Here is a 21,753-nt window from a genome sequence, read left to right on the forward strand (position 1 = left end):
GTCATACTTCTTGCCAGACACCACGCGCGTCGACTCATGGCAAGTCTCCGAATACCTGTTAGCTTGCTACGCAGTTGAAATCGCGTCCCGGCCTCTAAATGCCGACTGTAGCACGTGGATTTGCGTCATCGAGCATGCAGCCTTCGGTCGCCGGCATTCGGCTTTGACGTTGGCGTTGTTCGGGATAAGCATGTGGAATCATAACAGCTGAATGCTACGGTCCTACGTCGGCATCCTGGTCACTACGTCATTGTCGTTGGGTAACGAAAAGCTGACGTGCGAAGTTAGCGCCAGAAGTCTCTCAGCCGCAGTTTGAAACAAAGCATCAATTGATGGCTGTGCTAGTATCCCAATGGTTGTTGATGCCGGCATCGGATCTAGCTAGCCACCAGACTTCACCTGCATCTGCTCATGGCCCTGCTCAACACAATTCGACTTGTTTTATAGTTCACGTCAGAGCATCAGTTGAGATTGGACAAGAACCGTTCACCTGACAGTCGGATTGCCCGCATGTATGCCGGTATCCCCTGAAGGAATGATATTGCCTACATAAACGGTCTGGTCACTAGTGACGTTCCGTCAATTTCACTGAGGCGCTGCGCGCAACACGACGCGTGGAGGTGAGATGTTCCGGTGCTACCATCTAAGCGCGTTGTTTCCATTGCCGGTTTCCGTGCCGTAAGACCCGGTTCCTGGATTGACTGACAATATAGCAGCAGCCTGCCTCTCTGGGGAAGACATATAAAAGCAACGACACCCTGACGCGACAACCAAGTAAGGCAGACTGGACTCAACAGCCACCACCCGCCCACAGCCGCGAGCGAGCAATCTCACAACTTGACGCCTTTTGGTGCTCACGTACAATGTTCTGGAAGTCGTCTTTGTCACTTGGGCTCGCGCTCATCGCCGCGAGCCCCCTCTGCACTTCTGCCACGCCAACAGCAAGCCACCCGCCCTCCCTACCAACCCTCGCACCAGTCCGCCATGTAAACACTTCCGTGCTCTCCATCGAGTACTACGACTCCGCGCCGCACAACGCCAAGGCCCCCGTCGCGATCCTCATCCACGGCTTCCCCTACTCCATCGACACCTACATCGACGTCGTCCCCAAGCTCGTCGACCAGGGCTACCGCGTCATCGTCCCGTCGCTGCGCGGCTTCGGCACCACGGCCTTCCTGTCGCCGACGACGCCGCGCAGCGCCGAGCAGGCCGCCCTGGGCAAGGACGTCATCGACCTGATGGACGCCCTCAAGATCAAAAAGGCCATCTTCGCCGGATACGACTGGGGCACCGTCGTCGTCAACGTCGCGGCGGCGCTGTGGCCCGACCGATGCTCGGGCATGGTCGCCGCCAACTCGTACCTCATCCAGAACCGCGCGACGGCATGGGCCGTGACGCCGCCCGACGCGCTCGCCCTGAGGTGGTACTTTTACGTCTTCCTCACGCCGCAGGGGTACAGCTCGCTCGCAAGCGATACCAAGGGGTGGGCCAAGACGCTGTGGACCAAGAACAGCATCGGCTGGAACTTCACCGACGCTCAGCTCGACGCCGCCACCCTCGCGTTCCTCAACCCCGACTACGTCGCCATCGCGACCAACTTCTACCAGAACCGCCTGCTGTATGCCCCCGGCGACCCAAAGTACGCAGACCTGGCCGACCAGCTCGACAAGCAGCCCCTCATCACGGTCCCCTCTGTTACCCTCGACCCGATCGAGGCTGTGGTGTTTCCGCCGACAAACGGCAGCGCCACCGCCAAGTTCTTCAGCGGCCCCAGAGTTCACCACGAAATTCCAGACTGCGGCGAAGCCATCCCGCTGCAGAGGCCGCAGGTGTTTGCCGACGCTGTTCTGGAGGTTGCCAAGCTTGCGAGCCGCAAGTGAAGCTGGCAGTGGCACAGGATACCCGGCCACTAGCACGAAAGGTGAGACGAGGGGGATGAATAGAATGACGATTATGGGGAGCAGTTTAGAATTTATAGATGTGTTCCCCCAGGGGTGAACCGGCTCTCTTGCAATAATAACGTACAAGCACTTCTCAATCCGCCCACCCACTCTTCGGCAGTGCATCCTGTCTTGTGCTTGAATAACGAGCTTTAAGCGCCGGAATCCCCCGTCCTCTATCCCCCCTGCGCCTTGTTGCGACTGCTCTGGTTGTCGCGATAAAGACACAGCCCACTTTGTTGCATCTGATGTGTGCGCTGCACTGGGCCACATCAAGGATAGGCCAACATTGGCAATGTACTGACTACGTGAGGTGATGGAGTGAGAGTACACAGTTGCGCATCCGAAAAGCAAGAGAAATGCCCTTCTGTTTTTGGCCACTTGGTCATTCACCGCCCGCCATCTATCTATGTTGTACATTGCATTCCGCCTGTGTCTTTGTTCATCTGTGCGTATCCCGGACCTCTTCCTCGGCCTCACACTATTCTATCAAGCTCGTTCTAGGCAACCAGCGACGAAAGGGTATATACGAATTTTCCAAGCGCATGAATCGGCTTCGTGGCCCAACAAGCGCGCGAAACCTAGCAGTCGTCTACCAGTCCTTCTCCACCCTCCACTGGTCGTCGGCCTTTAACCTCGTCCCCGTGAGCAAGTCACAGTCTCGGTGCCCCCATTTCCGTCGGAAGACCTCCCTACCCGCTTCCGTCAAGACATCAATGGCCTCGGCGACGCCCCGCGCCGGATAGTAGAACGGCTCCCCCACGCCGCCCTGCTGGCCGAGCTGCCAGGTGTTGCGCCCGCGCGAGCCGTGCTTGTAGTGGAACATGCTGTTCGCAGTCTCCCGGAGGCGGATCCAGTAATCGGTCTCCTCGTTGGTCGGCACGGCGTTTTTGCCGGTGCGGCCGCCGATCTCAGCTACCTCACGCTTGCTCTTCTTGCCATCGTCCTTGGCCTCGTCTTTTCGGGGGGGCGGTGGTGGTGGGTTAGGATCGGTAAAGGTCGGGCTGATGGACGGATCGCGGTAAAAGGCGCCAAAGTCGTCGAGGACGGCGCTCACATCGGTGACGATGCCGGCGAGGGCGTCACGCTGTGTCCAGCCCCCCATCAGCAAGCGCGAGTGCATGTCGCAGTCGTTCATGTAGTATGGGATGAAGGTGTCCCAGCCGCCAACAGCGTCGTACGCGGCGCGGTTCACCAGCGTGAGGTGGTCGTAGGCGAAGAATCGATCCGCCCACCGGTCCTTGTCGTCGCCGTGTCGCGTCGCGTTCAACTCGGCCAGGCAGAGCTCGTACACCGTCTTGTACCCCTTGTCCCCGGCCCGCGGCGTCACACCCTCGAGGCCATCCTCGTACGACAGCACCAGGACGTCCATGTGGCTCCAAAAGTACCACGGCCAGTTATTCTCCCTGGCGAGATAGGTAAAGTAGTTTTGCAGCTGGGCAAAGTTCATCAGGACCGGGGCCCGGACGACGTTGACGCCGAGGAGTCGAAGCTGCGTGTGGTTGAGAAAGAAGGGATTCTGCAGCGTGAGCATTCCCTCCGCGTTTGCGTGCTGGACACCCGTATTCTCCACAACATGAATGGAGGAGGGTGGCCATCCGGCAGTGATGTAGGAGACGACAGCCTGGAGCAGGATCGGCCAGGTGCGAGTGAAGCCTATGAATAGAGGCGGCTGATAGTCGAGGCCGTAATGTGTGTGCAGACCCGGCTTGGGGGTGTTCCACGGAGGGATCGCCGGGGCCGCTGTCGCCGTGGCGAGCGCGGGGAACGGATCCCTCACGGCGGGAGGCGTCCACGTCGGGGACGGAATATATTTTACCTCGGGAGGCTGGGGCTTGTCGCCGTCGGTGTTCTCTTTAGGTGCTGCACTGTCGACCTGGCCTCGCGTTGCGCTGAAGCGATAGCCATCCCGGAGTGTGAAAATCAGAGTGACGGCCATGAAGAAGGCGGCAACGAGCAAGGCGCGGGCGCCGCGTACGGAGAGGATGGCCGACATGGCCGACGTGACTGCTCCGGCGAGCGTCAGTCTCTGCGCTGTACCCGAGTTCCTGTTGATTCTTACCGGAGTGCAGATGGCAGGTGTCAGAATGTCTGAGCCCTCTTACGGGGGCAGCTCTGGCCAGGCCTGGCACCTGGCGGCACTCCGTACTCGACCAGACCGGGTTGCTCAGGGTATAGTATTCTTGAGATCAGAGAGCAACAAGGAACACTTGAGGATTATCTTGGATCCCGGATGAAGTGTATCAACGCGAATAAGGTCATCCGGTGGCGATTTTCCTGACTATGGGCAGCATCGAGGTGCCTGGATGCAGGTTGCAAGACGACCCCGATGGATACATGACATGTAAGAGAACCTGATGCGTGGGGACAATTAAGAAGAGCTATGCAGTCTACGGCAACGAAACGGGTCCAGGACTACGTAGTAGCAGCAGAAGCATGCAAAAGCTCGTATCTCGATACATTGGCACCGGTGGAAGGATTTTTTTGCGACCGCCCGACCCAAGAAAGCAGCGACGTCTCCCCCCCTTCCACCCCCAGGGGATTGAATCCGCCACCCTTGGCGGTCTCGTCGATGCACGTCGATGGCACTACGTACTAAGTTACGACTCTCGCGGGACCGGTTTTACACTCCACATGGTCTACCCGAAGGACTCAACGGCCTACGAAAAAAGAGGTCGCGCTATGCCGGGGTGCAGCCAAGCCGCTTCGCTCAAAGCGGCGACGACGAGACCCGTTCCGCCCGCCCAGACCAGACCAGATAGTACCAAGAAAATTGGAGGGCAACGGGGGGGAGCGAGAGATGGGAGAAAGAAAAAAAAACTTGGAAAGGAGGACGTCATTTTGACCAAGCTGTGGATCTCGACACGCGATGTCTCTCTCTCTGTCTCTCTGTCTCTCCCCCTATGGCGTGCCGAGTCTGATGTGCGTGCGTGCTGGGCACCCGGTGGTTGCATGCGCCTCCATTTTGTAAGTAGTAAGTTAGTTCCCTGTTGCTTTGCTGACGGTTGCCCAAGGCCGCAGTGGCCAATGGCATCCGAGTATGGAAACAATTGTGCTTCTTTTGGGGACGCGGCACTGGCAGCCCGCGCGATACGGGAGATCGATTAATTGATGGCCAGGGGCGACGCTCGCTTCGGCTGCGGGCAAGTCCAGTCTCGGCCAAGTGCCGTCCACCCCCCCAGAGAACTTGCACACGGTTCATAGCCCTACGTACGTAGTTCATTCATCAGTCACTGTTCTCCACATAGCCATGTTGATTGCGGTGGAGAACGTCCACTGAACGGTACCGAACAAGGACTATTGATATACTAACTTAGCTTCATCACATATACACACGTGCTCCCTGCAAAGCGACATACACGCCGCGCTTTGGGGACATTGTTGCTCTCATGTCCCTAAGCACAAGAAGTAATGATATGTATCATGAAGCAGACTTCATTCTCGCCCTTTTCGTTTTACCTCGTTTGCTCGACGCCGCCACCAAGTCTCCGCGAGAGCCAGACATGCGCACCGCTGCGATTGAAGCGAGAGACACACCGCCGCTCACGCTTCCCTCCATCTAGATTCTCACCCCCGCCGCAAACTGCTGCAGCTCCGCAGCCCACGTCTACCGTCCGTCCCCCCGTCTCACCCTCGGTGGTGGTGGAGGAACCGCTCAGCGCCCCAGTAGTCGTCGTTGAAGCGCACGGGGGTGAGGCGCGTCGGCGTCCCCGCGGCGTACGCCTCCAGCATGTTCCCGTCGCCCGCAAACATGGCCACGTGGTAGATGGACTCGGCGTCGGTGAGGTTCGAGGCGTAGAAGATGAGGTCGCCCGCCCGGAGGTCCTCGCGCTCGACCGGCGTCCCGTGGCCGGCAAAGTAGGCCTGCGGGCCCGCGTCGCGGCCGATGGTGATGCCGTGCGAGTCGTAGATGGTGTGGGTGAAGCCCGAGCAGTCAAACGCGTAGCCCGAGGTGCCACCCCACAGGTACGGGCGCCCCAGGAAGATCTTGCCCGTCTCCACGAGGTCCTCGCCCGTCGGGTAGGGAATGTCCGAGGCCTTCTTGTACACCTCGGCGTCGTCCCTCGCCAGGTACGCCGATCCGCCGCCGGGCACCGCGACCCGGATCGCCTTGCTGGTCCGGCCCGTCTCCGGCAGGCGCGTGTCGAACGAGACGTCCATGACCTTGTGCTTCAACGAGGCGTCGCGGTACAGGCCCACGGTCGGCCCCTTCTTCACCTGCGCAAACGGCCTCGTCGCCTGCAGGTGCCCATACTGGCCGGCGTCCGTCGTCACCTGGCTGCAGGGAATCCACCCCGGGTATCCGAGGTCGCTGCTCGGCGTGGGCTGGCCCGTGACGGCAACCTCGCACCAGGTGTCGTTCCTCCCCGTGATGTACACCTTGGTGCCGTACAGCGCCTGCGTCTGGGTCCGCGAGCTGCTCGTCAGGTCTCTGAACTCGTCGACGGTCATCGAGTCCAGCCACTTCTGGATGTCGACGGGGCTCTCGAGCGCGGGCTGGTCCACAGGACGGGGCTTGCTTGGATTGGTCCACAGAGTCGACACCGAGACGTTGACGAAGGCGACCTGGTTTGAGGCCCTCTCGTGGACGACACGCGCCAAGACGGTGGCCCCTTGGAAGCCTGGGGCGGCGGCGGCGGCGGTCAGAGCCGCAACAAGTGATTGTGAGCGCATGGTCACGGCTGTAATTCTTCTTGGCTTGACCACAAGATCTACATTGGCTTCATGGACGTCAATCATTGGAACTATATACATTCTCGTTGCGATAGCGAGAGGGGGCCGCTCGGGAAACCCGACGATCCCCTTGTCAGCGATATCGATGTTGGGGTTGGGGAGCGGAAATCCCGATGGGAAAATCAGCCAAAATTACAAAGTACAATCTCAGGAAGCCACCCAGGACCTCGCCCGCTGCGGTGGCAATACACCGAACGTCGGTCTGAGTGGTTACGTCTTCAAGACTGTCAATGTAACAATCGCAATCAGATTACCTCAACTCTTCCCAGATAGCCAACCCTTACAGCCACTTCGCAGTCGATAACACCTAAGCTATGATAAGAGCCATATCACCGAGCAAAGTGGCCTTGTAATACTTTGCACTACTCACTGTCGCTTGTAAGGATTCCAACTTGCGTCATGGGCTGATCACAGAAGCTCGAGTCTGCGTTGGAGCATTGATGGCTAGGGAAGGGGGAAGGGGAAAGGGACTGGTGCGCGGAGCATGCAGCCCTCTCCGCATTTTCTCCGCATTAGCTTCGTCTGGGGTACATGTAACCACACCGTGCCATCGGCCTCTCGGCAACGAACAACCCACGCTACGGTGCGCAGTAGTACTATGCTCAGCCGATGCAGTCAGCTCGAGCCAGAGTTGACCCGCGCCAGCGAAAGTGCGCAGGCATTAGAGAAGAGAAGATCTTTGCTCGACTTGGGGCCGTCGACTTTCTAGAACCTCCTGTGCTCGAAGCTGCTAGGGCCCAGTGCCACGGAGGTGCATGTGGTCGAACACACCACTGGTCCGGTGTGACGGAACTTCAGGGGGACAGCATGTTGTTTATGAACGGCACGGTCCTAGCCCGCAGGTACTATATTAAAGCACAGTGAGGTACGATCGGGAGTTTTCCCTGCATATATTCCAGCACAGGGCCAAAAGAACGAGAGTGCGGGTAGACGTTATCCAGAGTGTTCTCCCTTCTCCAGTGACTCCTGCAAAGGCATTACTCCCGAGTACCATGACACACGCTTACTCCCTAGTCCCTCAGCATCTGCACCCGCAGGCACTGCAGTTGTCGCCCTGGCCGCACGCCTGGTCCGTACTGCACGCCGAGTCGCTCTTGCAGGTGATCCAGTCCCCGTAGCCCCCGTTGGACGCCGTCCAGCACCACTCCCCGCCGTTGCCACACGTCTTGAAGCAGTACCCGCTGCTGCAGCCGCTCGGCTTGCCAAACCAGCACTCGGCGGCGGCTTCGGGGTCTCGGCGGCTGGCTTTGCTGCCGCCCTCCGGATGGTCGGCGCACTCGCGGATGTTGTTTGGGTCGACGTTGAGCGGGAGCTTGGACCGGTCCACGGTCATGACGCCGAGCTTGCCGCACGAGTGATCGGTGGGCGAGGAGGCGGCGCTGAGTCCCAGGGGGGACAGCAAAAGGAAGATGGTGGACAGCTTCATCTTGTTGGTTGGAAGCTAAGGGACCAGACGAGAATGGAGGGGAGTGACTGCGCATAAAAGTTGTCTTGAACGGAGACAACAGGAGTCGAAGTGGAGGGACTGCGTGGGTTTAAATGCTGCTTGCCCTCTGGGGTTCCAGGGGAATCACCAACGCTGAACCCGCCCTCGGCCCGATCCGAAATCGCTGCTGCTGCCAAGCCATCGCGGGCAAATACAAAGAAGGACTGTTCCGATGTTGAAACAGCGTCGCCCCGTCGCGGCGTACCAGACTATCCGTACCAAGTATACCGTACGCACCATGCAGCCTGCTTTGCCAAAGCCGCATACAACAGGTCATGCCGGGCCGGGCTGACCGCCGGACAACAATGTGGGGGCCTTCTTTGATCATGCCACTGAGCTTGTATTGAGGCATGCTCAGGGGCAGGATATCTACAACCTCGCATCATCTAACCAACTCCCGTTGCAGATGAGCGTTCGATGGGTTGCACAGCACGTCACTGAAACACCGAGACTTATACGCTGCTGCCCTCTCAATGCTGTGGGCCGAGATCCATAGCCATCCAAGCATGAGTCTAGGTAGAAGAGGCTCAACACCAATAGTGTGAACCTTAAGAGGCTTCTGGTCAGCTATTCCCCATCATCAGCTCCCGTGAACCCCTTTACCTCAATGGTAACCTGTTGCCTTAGGGAGCACATCATCCAACTCTCCGAAAACACCCCTCCCGTCTCACCGCATCCAAATGCTGACCTGCAGCCTCGGTATGCGGTCCTTCCCACGCAAGACACGATGACTACATGCCCATCACGCCCAACCGAGCCAGCCGCCCATGGCCTAGACTCCGCCACGAGACCAGCCATTCTCCGGCCCGTCTCTACGAATGGACATATTCCTCTCCATTGGGTGTCGCGGCCATCAATCACTCCCCCGGCATCCGATACCGGCCGCGGGCATCCTCTCGCTCATCCGTTGTATCCCGAGATGCAACATACATGACCACATTTGGGCATCCCCCGTTATGATGCATCGGCTCAGCTTACGAGAGACGGCGGAGCGGGTGATAAACGTCGACTGCTCGGGGCCCAGAAAGTGTCAAGTTCGCGCCCGGAGCGGGTTGCTGATTTGCTTTCACTTCTTCATTCATGAGCAGTAGTCACATCAGGTTACACGAAAGTCCACAATACCGTTGACTACAACTACTTCGTACAGCTGAAAGGCAGGGCTGACCGACTAGTGTTGCACGTTTGCTTCCCGAACACTGCAAGTCAGCAATAGGGGCCATTCTCCTGCACCCAACCCAAACACATTGACGACCAAATTACCAAGCAACCAAGCAACCTGCCATACCCTTCATCGTCCGATATCCCCTGAGCCAAACGCACAAAGCTTTTTACACAGCGCGCGAGGCAGACTCCCCTGTTGTCTTGCCCAATCAATCTCAAGCCGATGCAGCCTCGTTTGCGATCTAGCAGCACGATTCGACCAGCCCGTAGCTGAGTGTGAGAGGCAAACTTGCACCCTGCCTTTCCCAATGTTCAACCCCAGTCATCATCCTTGAAACAAAGTCAAGCCATTGGAAGGGGGAAGAAAAAGGGGTGCTGTCTCACATCCCACCAGCAAAGCCCATTGGCGCGCAGCGCACCCGCGCTCCCTCCCTCTTCAACGGCTGCTAGGGTATGTATATACTAAGTTACTAGCTTCACCCATACGTACTACGTATTATTGCCCCGCGTCTGCCTGTCGTCACCCTCGTGGGTGGCAGTCGCGGGGGCAAAGGTCTCACCACGACTTTTTGACATGTCTTAGAATCATTGAGCCGAAACGGAAAGTTCGCTGACCTTTGAGACGTAACTAAACCAGCCCCCGGCCAGATCCATACCAGAGCAAGATAGAGAAAGAGAAATAGAGAGAAAATAAGCCGCACAGAGAACAAAGGAGATAGCGTACATCTAACGTCGGGGGATCGGCAATACAAAGTGGTATGATATTCGGGACCGCTGTCGGCGTATAGGTAGTAGATCAAGCAGGCAAAAACGTCAGGCAACTCTGGTGCGCCGGCACCCACCACCGACCATACGCATCCCCCCCGCACGTCATCCTTCCGGGGGGGGGAGCTTGAGCACAAAGCAAGCAAACACACAACGAAAGAAACGGATGAGTAGGTTAGAAGCACATTGGGAAGCACCCTTTTCCCCCATTTCAACCCATCAAGCTGGGGTTCGATATCTCCCGCGGGCCCTTGAGCCCTTGATCGCCGCATAAGCCATGATATAAGACCCCACTGAACGCCTGTCAAATGATGCCAGATTAAGACTTGTCCCGCCGTGACAGAAAAACGGAAGCCGCCCAAGTGCGTGCGCGCGCGCGCCTGGCACGCTCATTTTCACTCTGCTCCAATCTCGCCCCCCTCCATGCCGGTGAACGCTCCGTTGAAGTCAAACGGCTCGTTGTTGTCCTCATGGAGGAACGAGTCGAAGTCGAAATCGTTCAGGACATCACCCGACTGCAGCGGGTTAGCTAATTCCATGGAACCAAAGTCAACCTGCCACTTGATGTTAGCCAATGAGTCTTGTACGCTACCAACGCTGCTACCGTGCGTACCATGGTGCCAAAGTTGTCCATAGCCATGGCGTTGTTCTGATTCGGATCCCCCTGGCCTTGCGGAGGCATGGAAGGACCCTGAGAAGCGGGCGCGGGCGCCGCGGCGGCCTGCGCGGGCGCAGCCGTTGTCGTCTGAGCGTTTGCCGCGCCACTCTGCCCACTCTTGAAGCCAGGGTTGACGGGCGTGATGGGCGTGGCTGGTGTGGGGGCCTCTTGGTCGCCACCAGCATCGCCAGCGGGAGTGGCACCGGCGTTTGAGGCGTTCTGGCTGGCCTTCTTTTGCGCGGCAGTTCGCTGCAGGGTGTCAGTTCCAGCCAAGTTCACGTCGACGAGCGCGCACGAGTAACCAACCTTGTCCTTGGCAGACTTGCTCTCCTTCTTCTTCGGCGCAGCCTTGTTGCCCTGGTTTGGCGTCGGCGGTGCCGCGGCAGGCTGCTGCGGCGAAGCAGTCGTGCGGTTGTTGGCGTTCGCGCCGGCAGTGGCTGGCGCTGACGGAGGAGGCATCGACCGCTGCTGAGGGGTACCTTGGGCCTGCGGGTTCTGCTGCGGTTGCTGCTGCGGCTGCTGCATGCCCTGAGGGACCATCTGGCCATTGGGTCCCTGCTGCCACTGCTGGGGAGGACCACCCTGCTGGCCTTGCTGAGGCTGCCCTTGCTGCTGCTGCTGTTGTTGCTGCTGGCGGGCGGCCATCATCTGCTGCGGGTTCATCTGGCCGTTGAATGGCTGTCCAGGGTGCGAGCTCGGCGGCCGCATGCCGTTCATTTGCGCCTGCGCTGCAGCCATGTTGCCCTCCATGTTCTTGAAGAAGTGCGGCGCCATGTTGGGGTCGACGTGGTTGCCCATAAAGTTCATCGCAGGGTTGGGGGAGCCGCGCGACTGTCCACCTTCGGGGACCGGCGAGGGGACGCCTGAGTTGTTCATCTGAGGGGTACCACGTTTCATCTGCTCGGCGGGATTCGGCGACGCTCCCGTGCGCATGGCCTGCGGAGAAGCGTCGGGGAACGGTTGTCCGTTGGGGCCAGGGCCCGGTCCTCCCGGTCCGCCGGGGCCGCCCTCCCGGGGCATGCCAGGCATGTTGTCCTGCTCCTGGCGGGCCATCATGAGCCTCTTCTTGTTCTGCTGCTCGAGAAGCATCAGCTGCATTTGGTAGTCCTGAAGGGCGTGGTTGCTGCCAGGGTTCTGGCCCTGGGCGCCCGGACCGGCTCGGATGCCGCCAGGGCCGATATCGCCGGGGTTGTAGAAGGCATTGAGAGCGGTGCCGTCAGGGGCCTGAGGCATCATCGGCGAGCCCTGGCCCTGTGGTCCGGCGGCATTGGGCATCTGCTTATTTCCCATCTGCGACCCGTGGTGCTGCTGGAGGTTCTGCGAATACGTAGCGATGGACTTTTGCTGGGCAGCCGGAGGCGCGTTGACGAAGTTCTGGAACTGCTGCGGGTTAAGGGAGTTAGGGTTGATGCCGTTCGCGGTCAGCATCTGGTGCGCGGCAGCGGCGTTGGGGTTGTTGGCCAGCTGCTGGCCGGGCATGCCCTGGCCGGGTCGGCCGTTCATCATGGCGCCAGGCTGATTGGGGTTGAAGGGCGCGCCGTCGATACGTGGCCGCTTGGACGGCGAAGGCGCGTTGTCGCCGGACGCGGGGGACGCGGGGCGGTCGCGGTTCTCCATGCCGGAGGGGTCACGCTGCATCTGGTTCTGCTTGGCCTGCTGCATAATCATTTGTGGGCTGCGTTTGCGCCGTCAGCAAAACGTCCGAGGCTGCGGACGGGGGACGTCACGGGCCACTCACTTCTGGTTGTTGGCCATGGCGGCGCGGGCGAGGTTGCCCTGCTTCATGGCCATGTTGCCGTTCTGCATGTTCCGCATCATGTATTGTTGCTGCTGGGGCGTCATTTGGCTCATCTCCATGCCGGGGCGCATTTGACGGAGCAGTTCCTGTTGCTGGGTCTGCTTCAGCCGAGACTGTTGCTGCGCAAGGGGGAGGGGGCGAGTCAGTCTGGGGTCCACGACACACATGCACGCATATCTCGACACGATTTCACGACATGGCGGACGCATCGGGCCAGGGGAATGAGCCGTACCTGTGTGTGGGCGACGTATTGGTTTACGGTCCCATTGCCACCCTTGGCGCGCTGGGCGTTGTAAATGTCCCAGAATAGACAGAACCACTCGTAGAGAAAGGACGAGTCGGAGGCGGGCATCGGCAGCTTCGGGGGCGGCAGGTCGTCGGGCAGTTTGCCATCGATGTCGTCCTTGCTATCGGTGTCCATGGCGTCGTCGGCGCCGTTGACAGCGTTGCCCGACTCGTCGCGGCGTCGGTTAGCACCATCCTTGTGGACGTTGACCTGCGACTCGCTGTTGAGCAGGCTGCGGGCGCAGTCGAACATGCCGTATCGGATAAAGTATTCGTAGATGTAGGTGTTGAGGACGCCGCGCTGATTGTCGTTGATCTGCTGCTGCCTCGCGGCGGCGGCGGCGGCAGCGGCAGCGGCCTGGGGGTTATTGGCGACGTTATTCATCATGGGCATTGGCGCACCGCCGACAGGGCCGCCCATGGGATTCATGTTGGCCGCGCCCACGTTGGGGTTCATGGCCATGACTGCGGCGGCGGCAAGGCTGCGTGGTGGTGGCGGCGTGTGCGATGGCTCGGCAGTCGGCAGAGTTGAGGGGAGAAATTTATGTGCCAGGACAGGACGAGCCACGGGGCAGAGATGGTCTGAGTACGCCGCGGAAGGCCAGCAACGCGAGGGCGCTGGAGAAGAAGCCGGCGTGGCCGTTGGGCGTGAGAGGGGCGATCAGTCGACCGACCGACCAGCGAGCAGCACTGCAGGGCAGATTGGCGGCTGCACCTGGTTGCTTTGTCGCGAGGCGCCGGAAACAAATGACGAGGGTCGGCGCGCGGAGGCAATCGGACGTCGCGGATGCAGACGCTGGGGGAGCGGCGGCGAGGGGAGAAAATTGCGCGAGAGGTCGGGTGCGCTTCCGGGGAGCCGCGAGGCGGGTCGGTGGTGATGGTTTGGGGATGGCAAAACGAGAGGGAAATGGGGAGAGGAAAGGCGGCGTGGGAGGATGCGGACAGAGTTGGGAAGCTTGGGGGCTGGGGGGGTGTGCGCGCGAGAGAGCAGAGGCAGAAGAGAAGAGAAGCACCACCAGCAAGCCGCGGCGCACAACCTCTCACTCACTGAACAGAACAGGCCACAAAGCACTCACCACCTAAGGTACGAAGTACAGTACAGTACAGTCAGTACCTGAGGTGAGGACCTGGCTGGCCTGACCTGCAGTGCAGTGCTTGCTTGCTTGCAGTGCTTGACTGAAAAGGCAATATGAAGCGCCGCTTCAGGATGCAGCTGCCTCGCAGGCGTCTGACAGCCGGGGAACGCACACGATGCGCGACCTCTGTTCGTCGTCTTGGTCGTTGTCGCCGCCGTTTGTCCGTGGCTGTCAACAGTCGCGCGGACCCGTGGGGACGATTCTCGCGATGAGCATTAGATTAGACTGTGGAGGCAAGCGTTGCAAGTTCCATTCCCTCCACTGGGCGGACGGGTGAGCGAGGCCGAAGCACGACAGGGGGGGCCACACGCTGAAGTGCTGAGAAGGAGCGCGCCGCGAGTTACAGTCGACCACCCACGGGTACAGTGCGAACGGTCGTGGCGGGACTCAGCCCGCGTCGCGTGTGGCAAGCTACGTTACACTGTGCACCATCTCAACGTCCTTGCCTTGGCCCGCCGCGATGTCACCGTTGAGTAGAAATTTTACGCACGGCCCATGCCATCCTCGTTTGCGACAGGTACCGTGCGGCGTCCTTTTTCAAACTGTGCGAAAACGGCAGCCCGGTGTCTGGTGGCGGGCCCCATCCCACTGCCGGGCTGCCCCAGGTACCCAAGGTACGCTATGCTGCAGGGCTACAGGGCTTCGGCAGGCCACCTGCAGCGCCGGGGACAGCGACCTGAGCCCTGCCCCCAGGGCCGATGGCACCCCCCCAGCCCTGCTTTTTTCAACTTTGCCGGGGGGCGTTTTGGGGGACAAGGCGTACCGCCAGGCCGGGTCGAGCCTGCGTAAGCCTCAGACCAGGCGCGTATTTCTTGGCCCGCGGCGATGATAGCTTCCTGCCTGAGGCCAACCGGACGGCAATGGCCCAATCACGCGACGGCACCCTGACCACACACCACACCACCGCGACCACACCACATCATCGTCTCGCGTCCCGAGCCCCGAAGAGAGTGACGATGGCCGCCCGCCCATTCTTTTTTTTTTCTCCTGTTCTTTTCTTTTCAGCAATTGGCATTACTATTACCTCAGCTTCGGAATTCCACCGTGGGCCAGTGATGTGCGACGCGACCCGTTGTTCGAGACGGCGAGTGGGTTCTGGCAATTTACCGCAAACTGCTGCCTCTGAACCTTGCTCAAAATGATATAACCTTAAACCAATGCCTATCGTCGCTGTCTGGCACGCACTTGTTTCTAACTTTCGACGTTGGTGTTGTTGGTGTTGGTACTTGGTCACTTGCCCGGACATCAAATGTTAGTAGTTCTGCACAACAGCCTGATATAGGCGTTTTTCCATCATGTGGATGTATCGTGTCGTGCCGGGGACACAACAGAAGTACCTTCGTAACCGCTTGCTCCGCACATGCATACCGTCCGTATATCCGCCTGGACTACACACCATGGCCGCGAGCGTCTATGTTGGTCGTCTTGTCCAGGGACCTTCCTTGCACCGCTGCGCGCGTCAAGTCTCCCTTCGATAATAGGACTTTCTACCAAACTCCTGCCAGGACGTATGCAGCTCCATCTTCAGCCGTCGGACCACCAGAGTCGCAGCTGGGAAAAAAGCACTGCGTACATGTCGTTCACGCCAACGCGCCCAAGCGGGCATATTACCAAACACTAGAGGCGTCCTTTGTTGTGCGTTGGCACACGTTTATGGCATAGTCCGAGCAAAAAAATTCTTTCCTCTGCTTCGTACGGGGTATGCGGCACAATATTCTTTTGCACGACGCACCACGGCTCTCGTCCAGCTCCTCGTCAGACCAACCGTGAGAGAACGCAGCCGCACCATGGAGCACGCACTGCCCCCTTACGGGCTGCGCCGCGCGGTGCGACTACCAACCCCTCATGGTGATGGGCTGCCGTATGCGTAAAACGCGTTGTCGAGTCGAGTTTGGCCAAGTTGCATCCAGCTGGGCAGCCAACGACGCGTAGTGGTGCTTGCGTGGTCAGGCAAGATTACCTCAGGAAGCTATTGCATGACTCAATCTCAAACAATCCCGCAGTGAACCGCCAGTATCACGACGTCTGTCAGCATAGTGCACCAATCTATGTCGTATAAATGGAGTCTGCACTTTCGCATGTCCATCTGGACGTCATCGACTTACACTACCTGGGTCTAGGGTAGGCGCATCTGCTCGGCCGAACCGACCTGACTTGGCTTGCCTTCAGTGCCAGTGGCCTGCCAAGAGATGGTCATGGCTAAGCACACTTTGCGACGGACATTTATCGTGTCATGAGTAGAGTATATGAGTTGATCGATTCCATGGTCGCTTTCTTTGGCGGTGCTAGTCCATTCTCCTGGCTCTAGCCGCGCTCTACCAACCACTCTTCCTTCCAGGGTATCATTTCAAGGTGGCCCCCGATTCTAAGTTCCTGATAGCTACCTGGGCATTGGGCTCTCTATCCCGTGGGCCAGGGCGCAGCGCGGGTCGCATCGCGACGGATCATCTGTTGGTTTGGGTCTCGGCATCTCAACTTTCCGCATCCTGCTCTTCTCCTCAATCATCCTCTGGAGGCAGCTCGTCGTCAATGTACCGAATCAGGGAGACCCTCATCTCGGTTGTGTCGTTCCCTCGAAGCACATCGCTAATAAAGTGCGCCTCGACCTGCATTTGCACCATCTCTAGGGCCCCTCGTAGAACACCGCAGAGAATGTTGGAATACCACAGCTCGTCTTGCGCGCGTCCGTCGTCGGGCAGCTCTACAAAGTCGGCAAACGGGTTCTCGTCGAAGACGAGGGAAAATTGGTTGTTGTCGCTTGTCCAGTTCGTCACCTGGGGCGTCACATTGAGGAATATTTTGAACCCGACCTGCGCCACGTCAGCAGCCATCCGGCTTGGAAGCAGGAAATCAACGCACTCGCGCAATCATGTCGGCCGTCTCGCGAAAGTTGGAACACCGCTTCATGGTATTGGACTTGGCCAGGTAGTCTTCAATGAGGCGAAGGCCGATGTTGTAGCCCATCTTGTCCAGCTGCTTGTTGACCTCGGCATAGTCGCTGTCAAAGTCCTTGCAGAGCTGCGCGACAATCGTGCCGTACGTCAGCGTCACGAGCTCGGCGTTGACCTTATCAATCCGCGTCCTAGTGGCATTAGATGGATTCGTGGTGCACGCAAGCAGTTTCGCGGCTTACTTCCAGATCCTGATACGGGTCAGCGAAAGGGACTCAGCTTCGGAGGGGGGCACGGGGGAACGCACTCCTCGCCCACGCGAGAGGCCTTGCTAGCTGCCATGTCGGCGGCGGGTCGGCGGACCCTTAATGAACGGCGTTGGAAAAGGCCACCAGGGAGCTGGATTGTACCTTGGCGTAGGTTCAGAAATGGTCGTATAGTCGTTGGCGCGTCACGGCGTGGAGGAGAGTGTCGTCGCCTTGCTCAGGCAGGGTATGTCGCCGAGGCCGCCAACCCGCCGGTGTTCGTAGTGGTCACTGTCAGCGGGGCAGTGGGACGCGCTGCTGATCAGGAACAATCAACGGTCCGAGAGCCAATGGCACCACAACCAGCTACGCTACTGGCACGCTGGAGCTCGCAGCCTCAAAAAGTTGCACCTCAACTCAACCACCGCAAACACAACACCACAATACCGGAGCTCCAGGACGCCGAACGACCTCAGATTCGTGCGACGCAGTCGCGACACATACCCCTCTCGCGTTTTAATTCACACAACTGCCGAAATGTCTGCCGAAAAGCGGCCCGCGGACGACGATCCGTCATCGCGTATGCTCGTCAAGAGGCAGAACGTGAGCTCGTCGGACGGCGCGCTGGCCCGACTCAATGCGTCTAGCAATGCCCTCGTGCAGACGGTAAGCGCGCAATGTCTGCGCTGCGTTTATTGAGCTGACAATCGTAGGTGCCGCGAACCAGCGGGCTGCAGTCGCCAGTCATGGAGCTGACAGGACACTCTGGCGAGATTTTTGCGGCCAAGTTTGACCCAACCGGCAACCTGATCGCGTCAGGCTCGATGGACAGAAGCATATGTATGATAATTTCTCAACCTAAAGAGGCGTTTTCTGACTGGAGCAGTGCTCTGGCGGACATATGGCGACTGTGAAAACTACGGCATGCTCAAGGGGCACAAGGGCGCGGTGCTCGACCTGCAGTGGTCGCGGGACTCCGAAATACTGTACTCGGCATCTGCGGACACGCATCTCGCTAGCTGGGACCTCACATCGGGGGCGAGGATCCGCAGATATATTGGGCACGAGGAAGTGATTAACACGATGGACGTCAGCAAGCGCGGCGAGGAGCTCCTCATCAGCGGCAGCGACGATTGTACGATTGGGATCTGGGACCCGCGAACGAAGAACGCCGTCGACTACATCGAGACGGACTTTCCCATCACTGCCCTGGCCATGTCGCAGGCCGGCAACGAAATCTTCTCGGGCGGCATCGACAACGACATTCGAGTGTGGGATCTGAGGAAGAAGTCAGTCGTCTACTCGATGCTTGGCCACTCGGACACGGTCACGTCGCTGAGGGTGTCGCCGGACTCGCAGTCGCTGCTGTCGTACGCCATGGACGCGACGGTGAGGACGTGGGACATCCGGCCGTTTGCGCCCACGGAGCGGCACATTCGCACATTGGATGGATCCAACGCGGGGATGGAGAAGAACCTCCTAGGCGCGAGCTGGGACGCAGAGGGCAAGAAGATCGCTGCGGGATCAGGTGACGGCACAGCCAACGTGTGGTCGAGCGAGACGGGCAAACTGCTATACAAGCTCCCGGGCCACCGCGGCACCGTCAACTGCGCCGAGTTTGCGCCGAGCAAGGAGCCCATACGTAAGTCTGCCCTGGCCTTGAGTCAGATGAGGATAGTGTTTTGGGGCTGACTTTGCTAGTTCTCACGGCTTCATCGGACCGGAAGATGCTCCTGGGTGAGCTCAAGTGAGGCAGCGGCGTCAACGGACGAACGACGACGTCTACGGAGTGATGAGCGGCTACAGCGCAGGCACGGGATCGCCTTGCAGAGCCGCGTTGAATCGATGCACTGGCTCGCCATCCCCTCAATCGTCTAGGCGGCGTTGCGCCGCACCCCTAGACCGATGGCATGCTCACTTTTTGTCGCTTTTGGGTTGCAAACAGAGGCGGCGTTGCCATGTCACCAGTCAACGAAATAACCAAGGGCCGAGGCGTGCCGGAATATGCATGGACGAATCTACGACGTGGGCTTGCCAGCGCAGCATGCTTGAAGACGCATGGAGCAAGAAATAGGCGAGGCTGGGGCCACGAGAAGCATTGCGTGATGATCCACGCCCAGGTGAGGTTCATGAAGATGTTGATAGCCGACGGCAGTGGTGCAGAGCAAGCGGCAAGGACGCGGGTTCGTGAAGGGCAGGGTGGCGGTGGGACGCGACCCGTGTCGAGGCCTGCTTTGCTCGACGAGCATGGGGCATGCAAGTCTGCTTCGTCGACGCTCCAGCGCCCCCATACTAGCTAGGTATGACGTATATTACCTTGCCTTGCGTTTGGCACCTAGCGGCCGGACGATCATGTCAATCCAAAGTCAATTAAGCCGGGCGAGGCCAAGAACAGCAGGTCGGTTTCTGATGCGAACACTATTGCCTGCGCCATGGGTTCGGCCAGCGTGTCCGAGGGCGATGATTGAGGCCTCGACCGCGGGACGAGCCACCCGTCAGTTTCATGGTCATACGTCACTGGAGGTGTCGAGGTGTTTTGCAAACGTCGCAGGACGCCACATTGGTTCGCTGCACGGCAAGTTGCTTCACTTCGTGAATGTATGCACGTGCTGCGCGGGCAGCCTCATTCATGTGCGGGAGCCTGTGTACCTTACCATCCTCCATCGTAGTAACGTATCCACGCGACAATGCGAAAAAAAAAAATCAAAAGGCTCGTTTTCCCATCGTCCTTTAAGCTACAGTAGAGAGGTAGCCACCCATAGGTCTCAGGCACACACGGTACCAAGGGCCGAAGCGCCGTCACAGGCATGCCATGCCCTGTTGGTTGCGTCGCGCTGCGTTGACTTGGGTTGGTTTGGGTGGTCTCTTGGTGGTACGCACGTTAGTCCGTAGTATCAGGTCCAGGAAGTGGTTCCGGGGGCCGCGGCGGCACCGCGTAAGGCGTAAGGTAAGGTAATTGCATCGATCGCAGAGCCGCCCCGTCGCGTGCGCGGTCAAATCAGACCAGAAGACCGAAACCCCTGGCTGCTTGCCACGCCGGGGGGTTTCCTGAAACGCGGGCGCTCGCCCTGGAAGCACCCCGACCGCCCCCCCCCACCCCTCGCCCCCTTTCCCTGCCTGGCGACATGTTGTAGGTTCCATTGGATGGCATTCCTCCGGAGCGCTGTCAGAGGGGAGGGAGGGAGAGGGGACCCTTTATTTGTCTCTGGGGAGCATGATGATGCCCCCCAATATACATGCGGACACCGCAAAAATGGGGGGCCACGGAGGTGCCTTCTTTTCCCCTGACTTCTGTTGCTTCCGTGCTGCCAGGCTAATTAATTGCAGCGACAGGTTTCCGTTTCCCCCCCTTCCGATTCTTTCTTTAGTAATGTGCCAAGTGCAGTACAGCAAGTACAGTGCGGTGCGTGCGAGTCAATCAATTCACATCGCCGGCCTACCTATCTAGTAGCCAGTCGATCCCTCTTCGCTGGGGGGGAAAGAAAGGAAGGTGGACGCGGAGGAGGAGGATGAGGAGGAGGAAACCCGCCCGTCCGGCCCCACCATGTGGGCGATCAATCAATCAGTCAACCCCGTGTTTCGCAACGCCGCCGGGCCAGTAGGTACATTAGTACGTAGGTAGTCATGTAGTGTGTGCCGCGAGGCTGTTGACGTCGTTGGGAGTTTAGTAGTATCGTTGCAGCAAATCGGCGGCGAGCGTCATAGGCAAGGCGAAACACACCCCGGTCGATGCCCAACGATTAGACGCGTACTGCCTTCCTTACTCACCAGCCGGGCAGATTTTGCCAGGTCAAGGCGCGTACAGTGTCTTCGATCAGATCTCGTTCTTCGTCCAGGGGCGAGCGAGCGCGACAGTGCGTGAGCTCTTGCCTCTACGACCGGGATGAGAGAAGAGAAACCCTACGGGTTCTGTGACCCCGAAAAGAAGCACCCTTGCCGCCCGCTCGCCCTCTTTCATTGCAATATACAATGCAATATAGGTAGGAGCCGATCCCGCCGGCCGAGGCACATGCCCGCCCCCCCCGGCCGACGGGCGCGCGCGTGCTCTTCTTCCAGGGTTGTCGAAGAAGAAGAAGAGATGCAGCCTCGTGTTTCCATATCCATGCATCTTTATTTCTTTTTCCTGGGAGCAAAGGCGCAGGCAAACCCGGACCAGTACTTTCTCCGTACCCGTATATTCGGGTTTTCCCCCATTTTGAATACGGATAGTATCGTCGTCGTCGTGGGGCGGCGGCCCATGCAAGATTCGTATCGAGTGTCGTCGTTCTCATCGCCGAACACCCCGCCATGGATCCCTCTCCTGTCGTTCATGCCCGCTAATAATAGTACTACTCACTTTATTAAATATTAAAGTAAAGCACTACGTACTACTCTTCCGCACATGTGCCTACATGCGCGTATATGGCCTCGTTGTCGTGCCGCCGATCAAAGCACCGCTGTACGGCTTTCCTTTGGCTGCCCAGCCGGGATCTCGGGAGTGCGCATTCGCCTCAACCCCACCCATGTAAGTCCATCGTGGTGAATGTATACGTGCTTCCTTCCCCCGCCGCCTGTTGGCAGAAAAGACGAAATGGAAAAGCCCCGTCCTTGGACATCGCCTCGCCCTCCCGTCATGCACACCCATCACACACATACGGTAGGTACGCATTGCTGC

At 59.0% G+C, this 21,753-nt stretch overlaps 8 protein-coding genes across 9 annotated transcripts; 3 read left to right on the plus strand and 5 right to left on the minus strand.

Moving 5' to 3' along the window:
• Positions 1-863: 863 nt before the first annotated feature.
• Positions 864-1,880, plus strand: JDV02_002008 (uncharacterized protein; the record flags this gene model as incomplete). The annotated part of the gene is made up of 1 exon (XM_047982989.1): positions 864-1,880. One exon carries the CDS (start codon positions 864-866, stop codon positions 1,878-1,880), a length of 1,017 nt encoding a protein of 338 aa, XP_047838959.1.
• A 403-nt stretch (positions 1,881-2,283) lies between these two features.
• On the minus strand, positions 2,284-3,951 carry JDV02_002009 (uncharacterized protein). The gene has a single exon (XM_047982990.1). It carries the CDS (start codon positions 3,934-3,936, stop codon positions 2,533-2,535), a length of 1,404 nt encoding a protein of 467 aa, XP_047838960.1. The 5' UTR covers positions 3,937-3,951; the 3' UTR covers positions 2,284-2,532.
• Positions 3,952-5,567: 1,616 nt separating this feature from the next.
• On the minus strand, positions 5,568-6,614 carry JDV02_002010 (Gamma-D-glutamyl-L-lysine dipeptidyl-peptidase; the record flags this gene model as incomplete). Its single annotated transcript, XM_047982991.1, has 1 exon — positions 5,568-6,614. One exon carries the CDS (start codon positions 6,612-6,614, stop codon positions 5,568-5,570), a length of 1,047 nt encoding a protein of 348 aa, XP_047838961.1.
• Positions 6,615-7,692: 1,078 nt separating this feature from the next.
• Positions 7,693-8,100, minus strand: JDV02_002011 (uncharacterized protein; the record flags this gene model as incomplete). The annotated part of the gene is made up of 1 exon (XM_047982992.1): positions 7,693-8,100. One exon carries the CDS (start codon positions 8,098-8,100, stop codon positions 7,693-7,695), a length of 408 nt encoding a protein of 135 aa, XP_047838962.1.
• A 1,171-nt stretch (positions 8,101-9,271) lies between these two features.
• JDV02_002012 (uncharacterized protein) lies at positions 9,272-14,226 on the minus strand. Of its 2 annotated transcripts, none has more exons than XM_047982994.1 (4): positions 12,775-14,226; positions 12,483-12,634; positions 10,700-12,419; positions 9,272-10,640 (listed from the first exon to the last, which is right to left on the minus strand). In XM_047982994.1, the coding sequence occupies exons 1-4, from the start codon at positions 13,288-13,290 to the stop codon at positions 10,482-10,484; spliced, it is 2,547 nt and encodes an 848-aa protein (XP_047838964.1). In that variant the 5' UTR covers positions 13,291-14,226; the 3' UTR covers positions 9,272-10,481. The 2 variants fall into 2 exon arrangements, with proteins under 2 accessions (XP_047838964.1, XP_047838963.1); XM_047982993.1 differs by having other exon boundaries at positions 10,700-10,993; positions 11,051-12,419; positions 12,483-14,226.
• Positions 14,227-16,159: 1,933 nt separating this feature from the next.
• On the minus strand, positions 16,160-17,330 carry JDV02_002013 (uncharacterized protein). The gene is made up of 4 exons (XM_047982995.1): positions 17,162-17,330; positions 17,097-17,105; positions 16,823-17,045; positions 16,160-16,773 (listed from the first exon to the last, which is right to left on the minus strand). Exons 1-4 carry the CDS (start codon positions 17,194-17,196, stop codon positions 16,462-16,464), a joined length of 579 nt encoding a protein of 192 aa, XP_047838965.1. The 5' UTR covers positions 17,197-17,330; the 3' UTR covers positions 16,160-16,461.
• Positions 17,331-17,636: 306 nt separating this feature from the next.
• Positions 17,637-18,850, plus strand: JDV02_002014 (uncharacterized protein; the record flags this gene model as incomplete). Its single annotated transcript, XM_047982996.1, has 4 exons — positions 17,637-17,765; positions 17,813-17,939; positions 17,986-18,741; positions 18,801-18,850. 4 exons carry the CDS (start codon positions 17,637-17,639, stop codon positions 18,848-18,850), a joined length of 1,062 nt encoding a protein of 353 aa, XP_047838966.1.
• A 159-nt stretch (positions 18,851-19,009) lies between these two features.
• JDV02_002015 (uncharacterized protein) lies at positions 19,010-19,399 on the plus strand (the record flags this gene model as incomplete). Its single annotated transcript, XM_047982997.1, has 1 exon — positions 19,010-19,399. One exon carries the CDS (start codon positions 19,010-19,012, stop codon positions 19,397-19,399), a length of 390 nt encoding a protein of 129 aa, XP_047838967.1.
• Positions 19,400-21,753: the final 2,354 nt, after the last annotated feature.

Source organism: Purpureocillium takamizusanense, chromosome 2 (genome assembly GCF_022605165.1).
Source record: "Purpureocillium takamizusanense chromosome 2, complete sequence".
NCBI classification, from domain to species: Eukaryota; Fungi; Ascomycota; class Sordariomycetes; order Hypocreales; family Ophiocordycipitaceae; genus Purpureocillium; species Purpureocillium takamizusanense.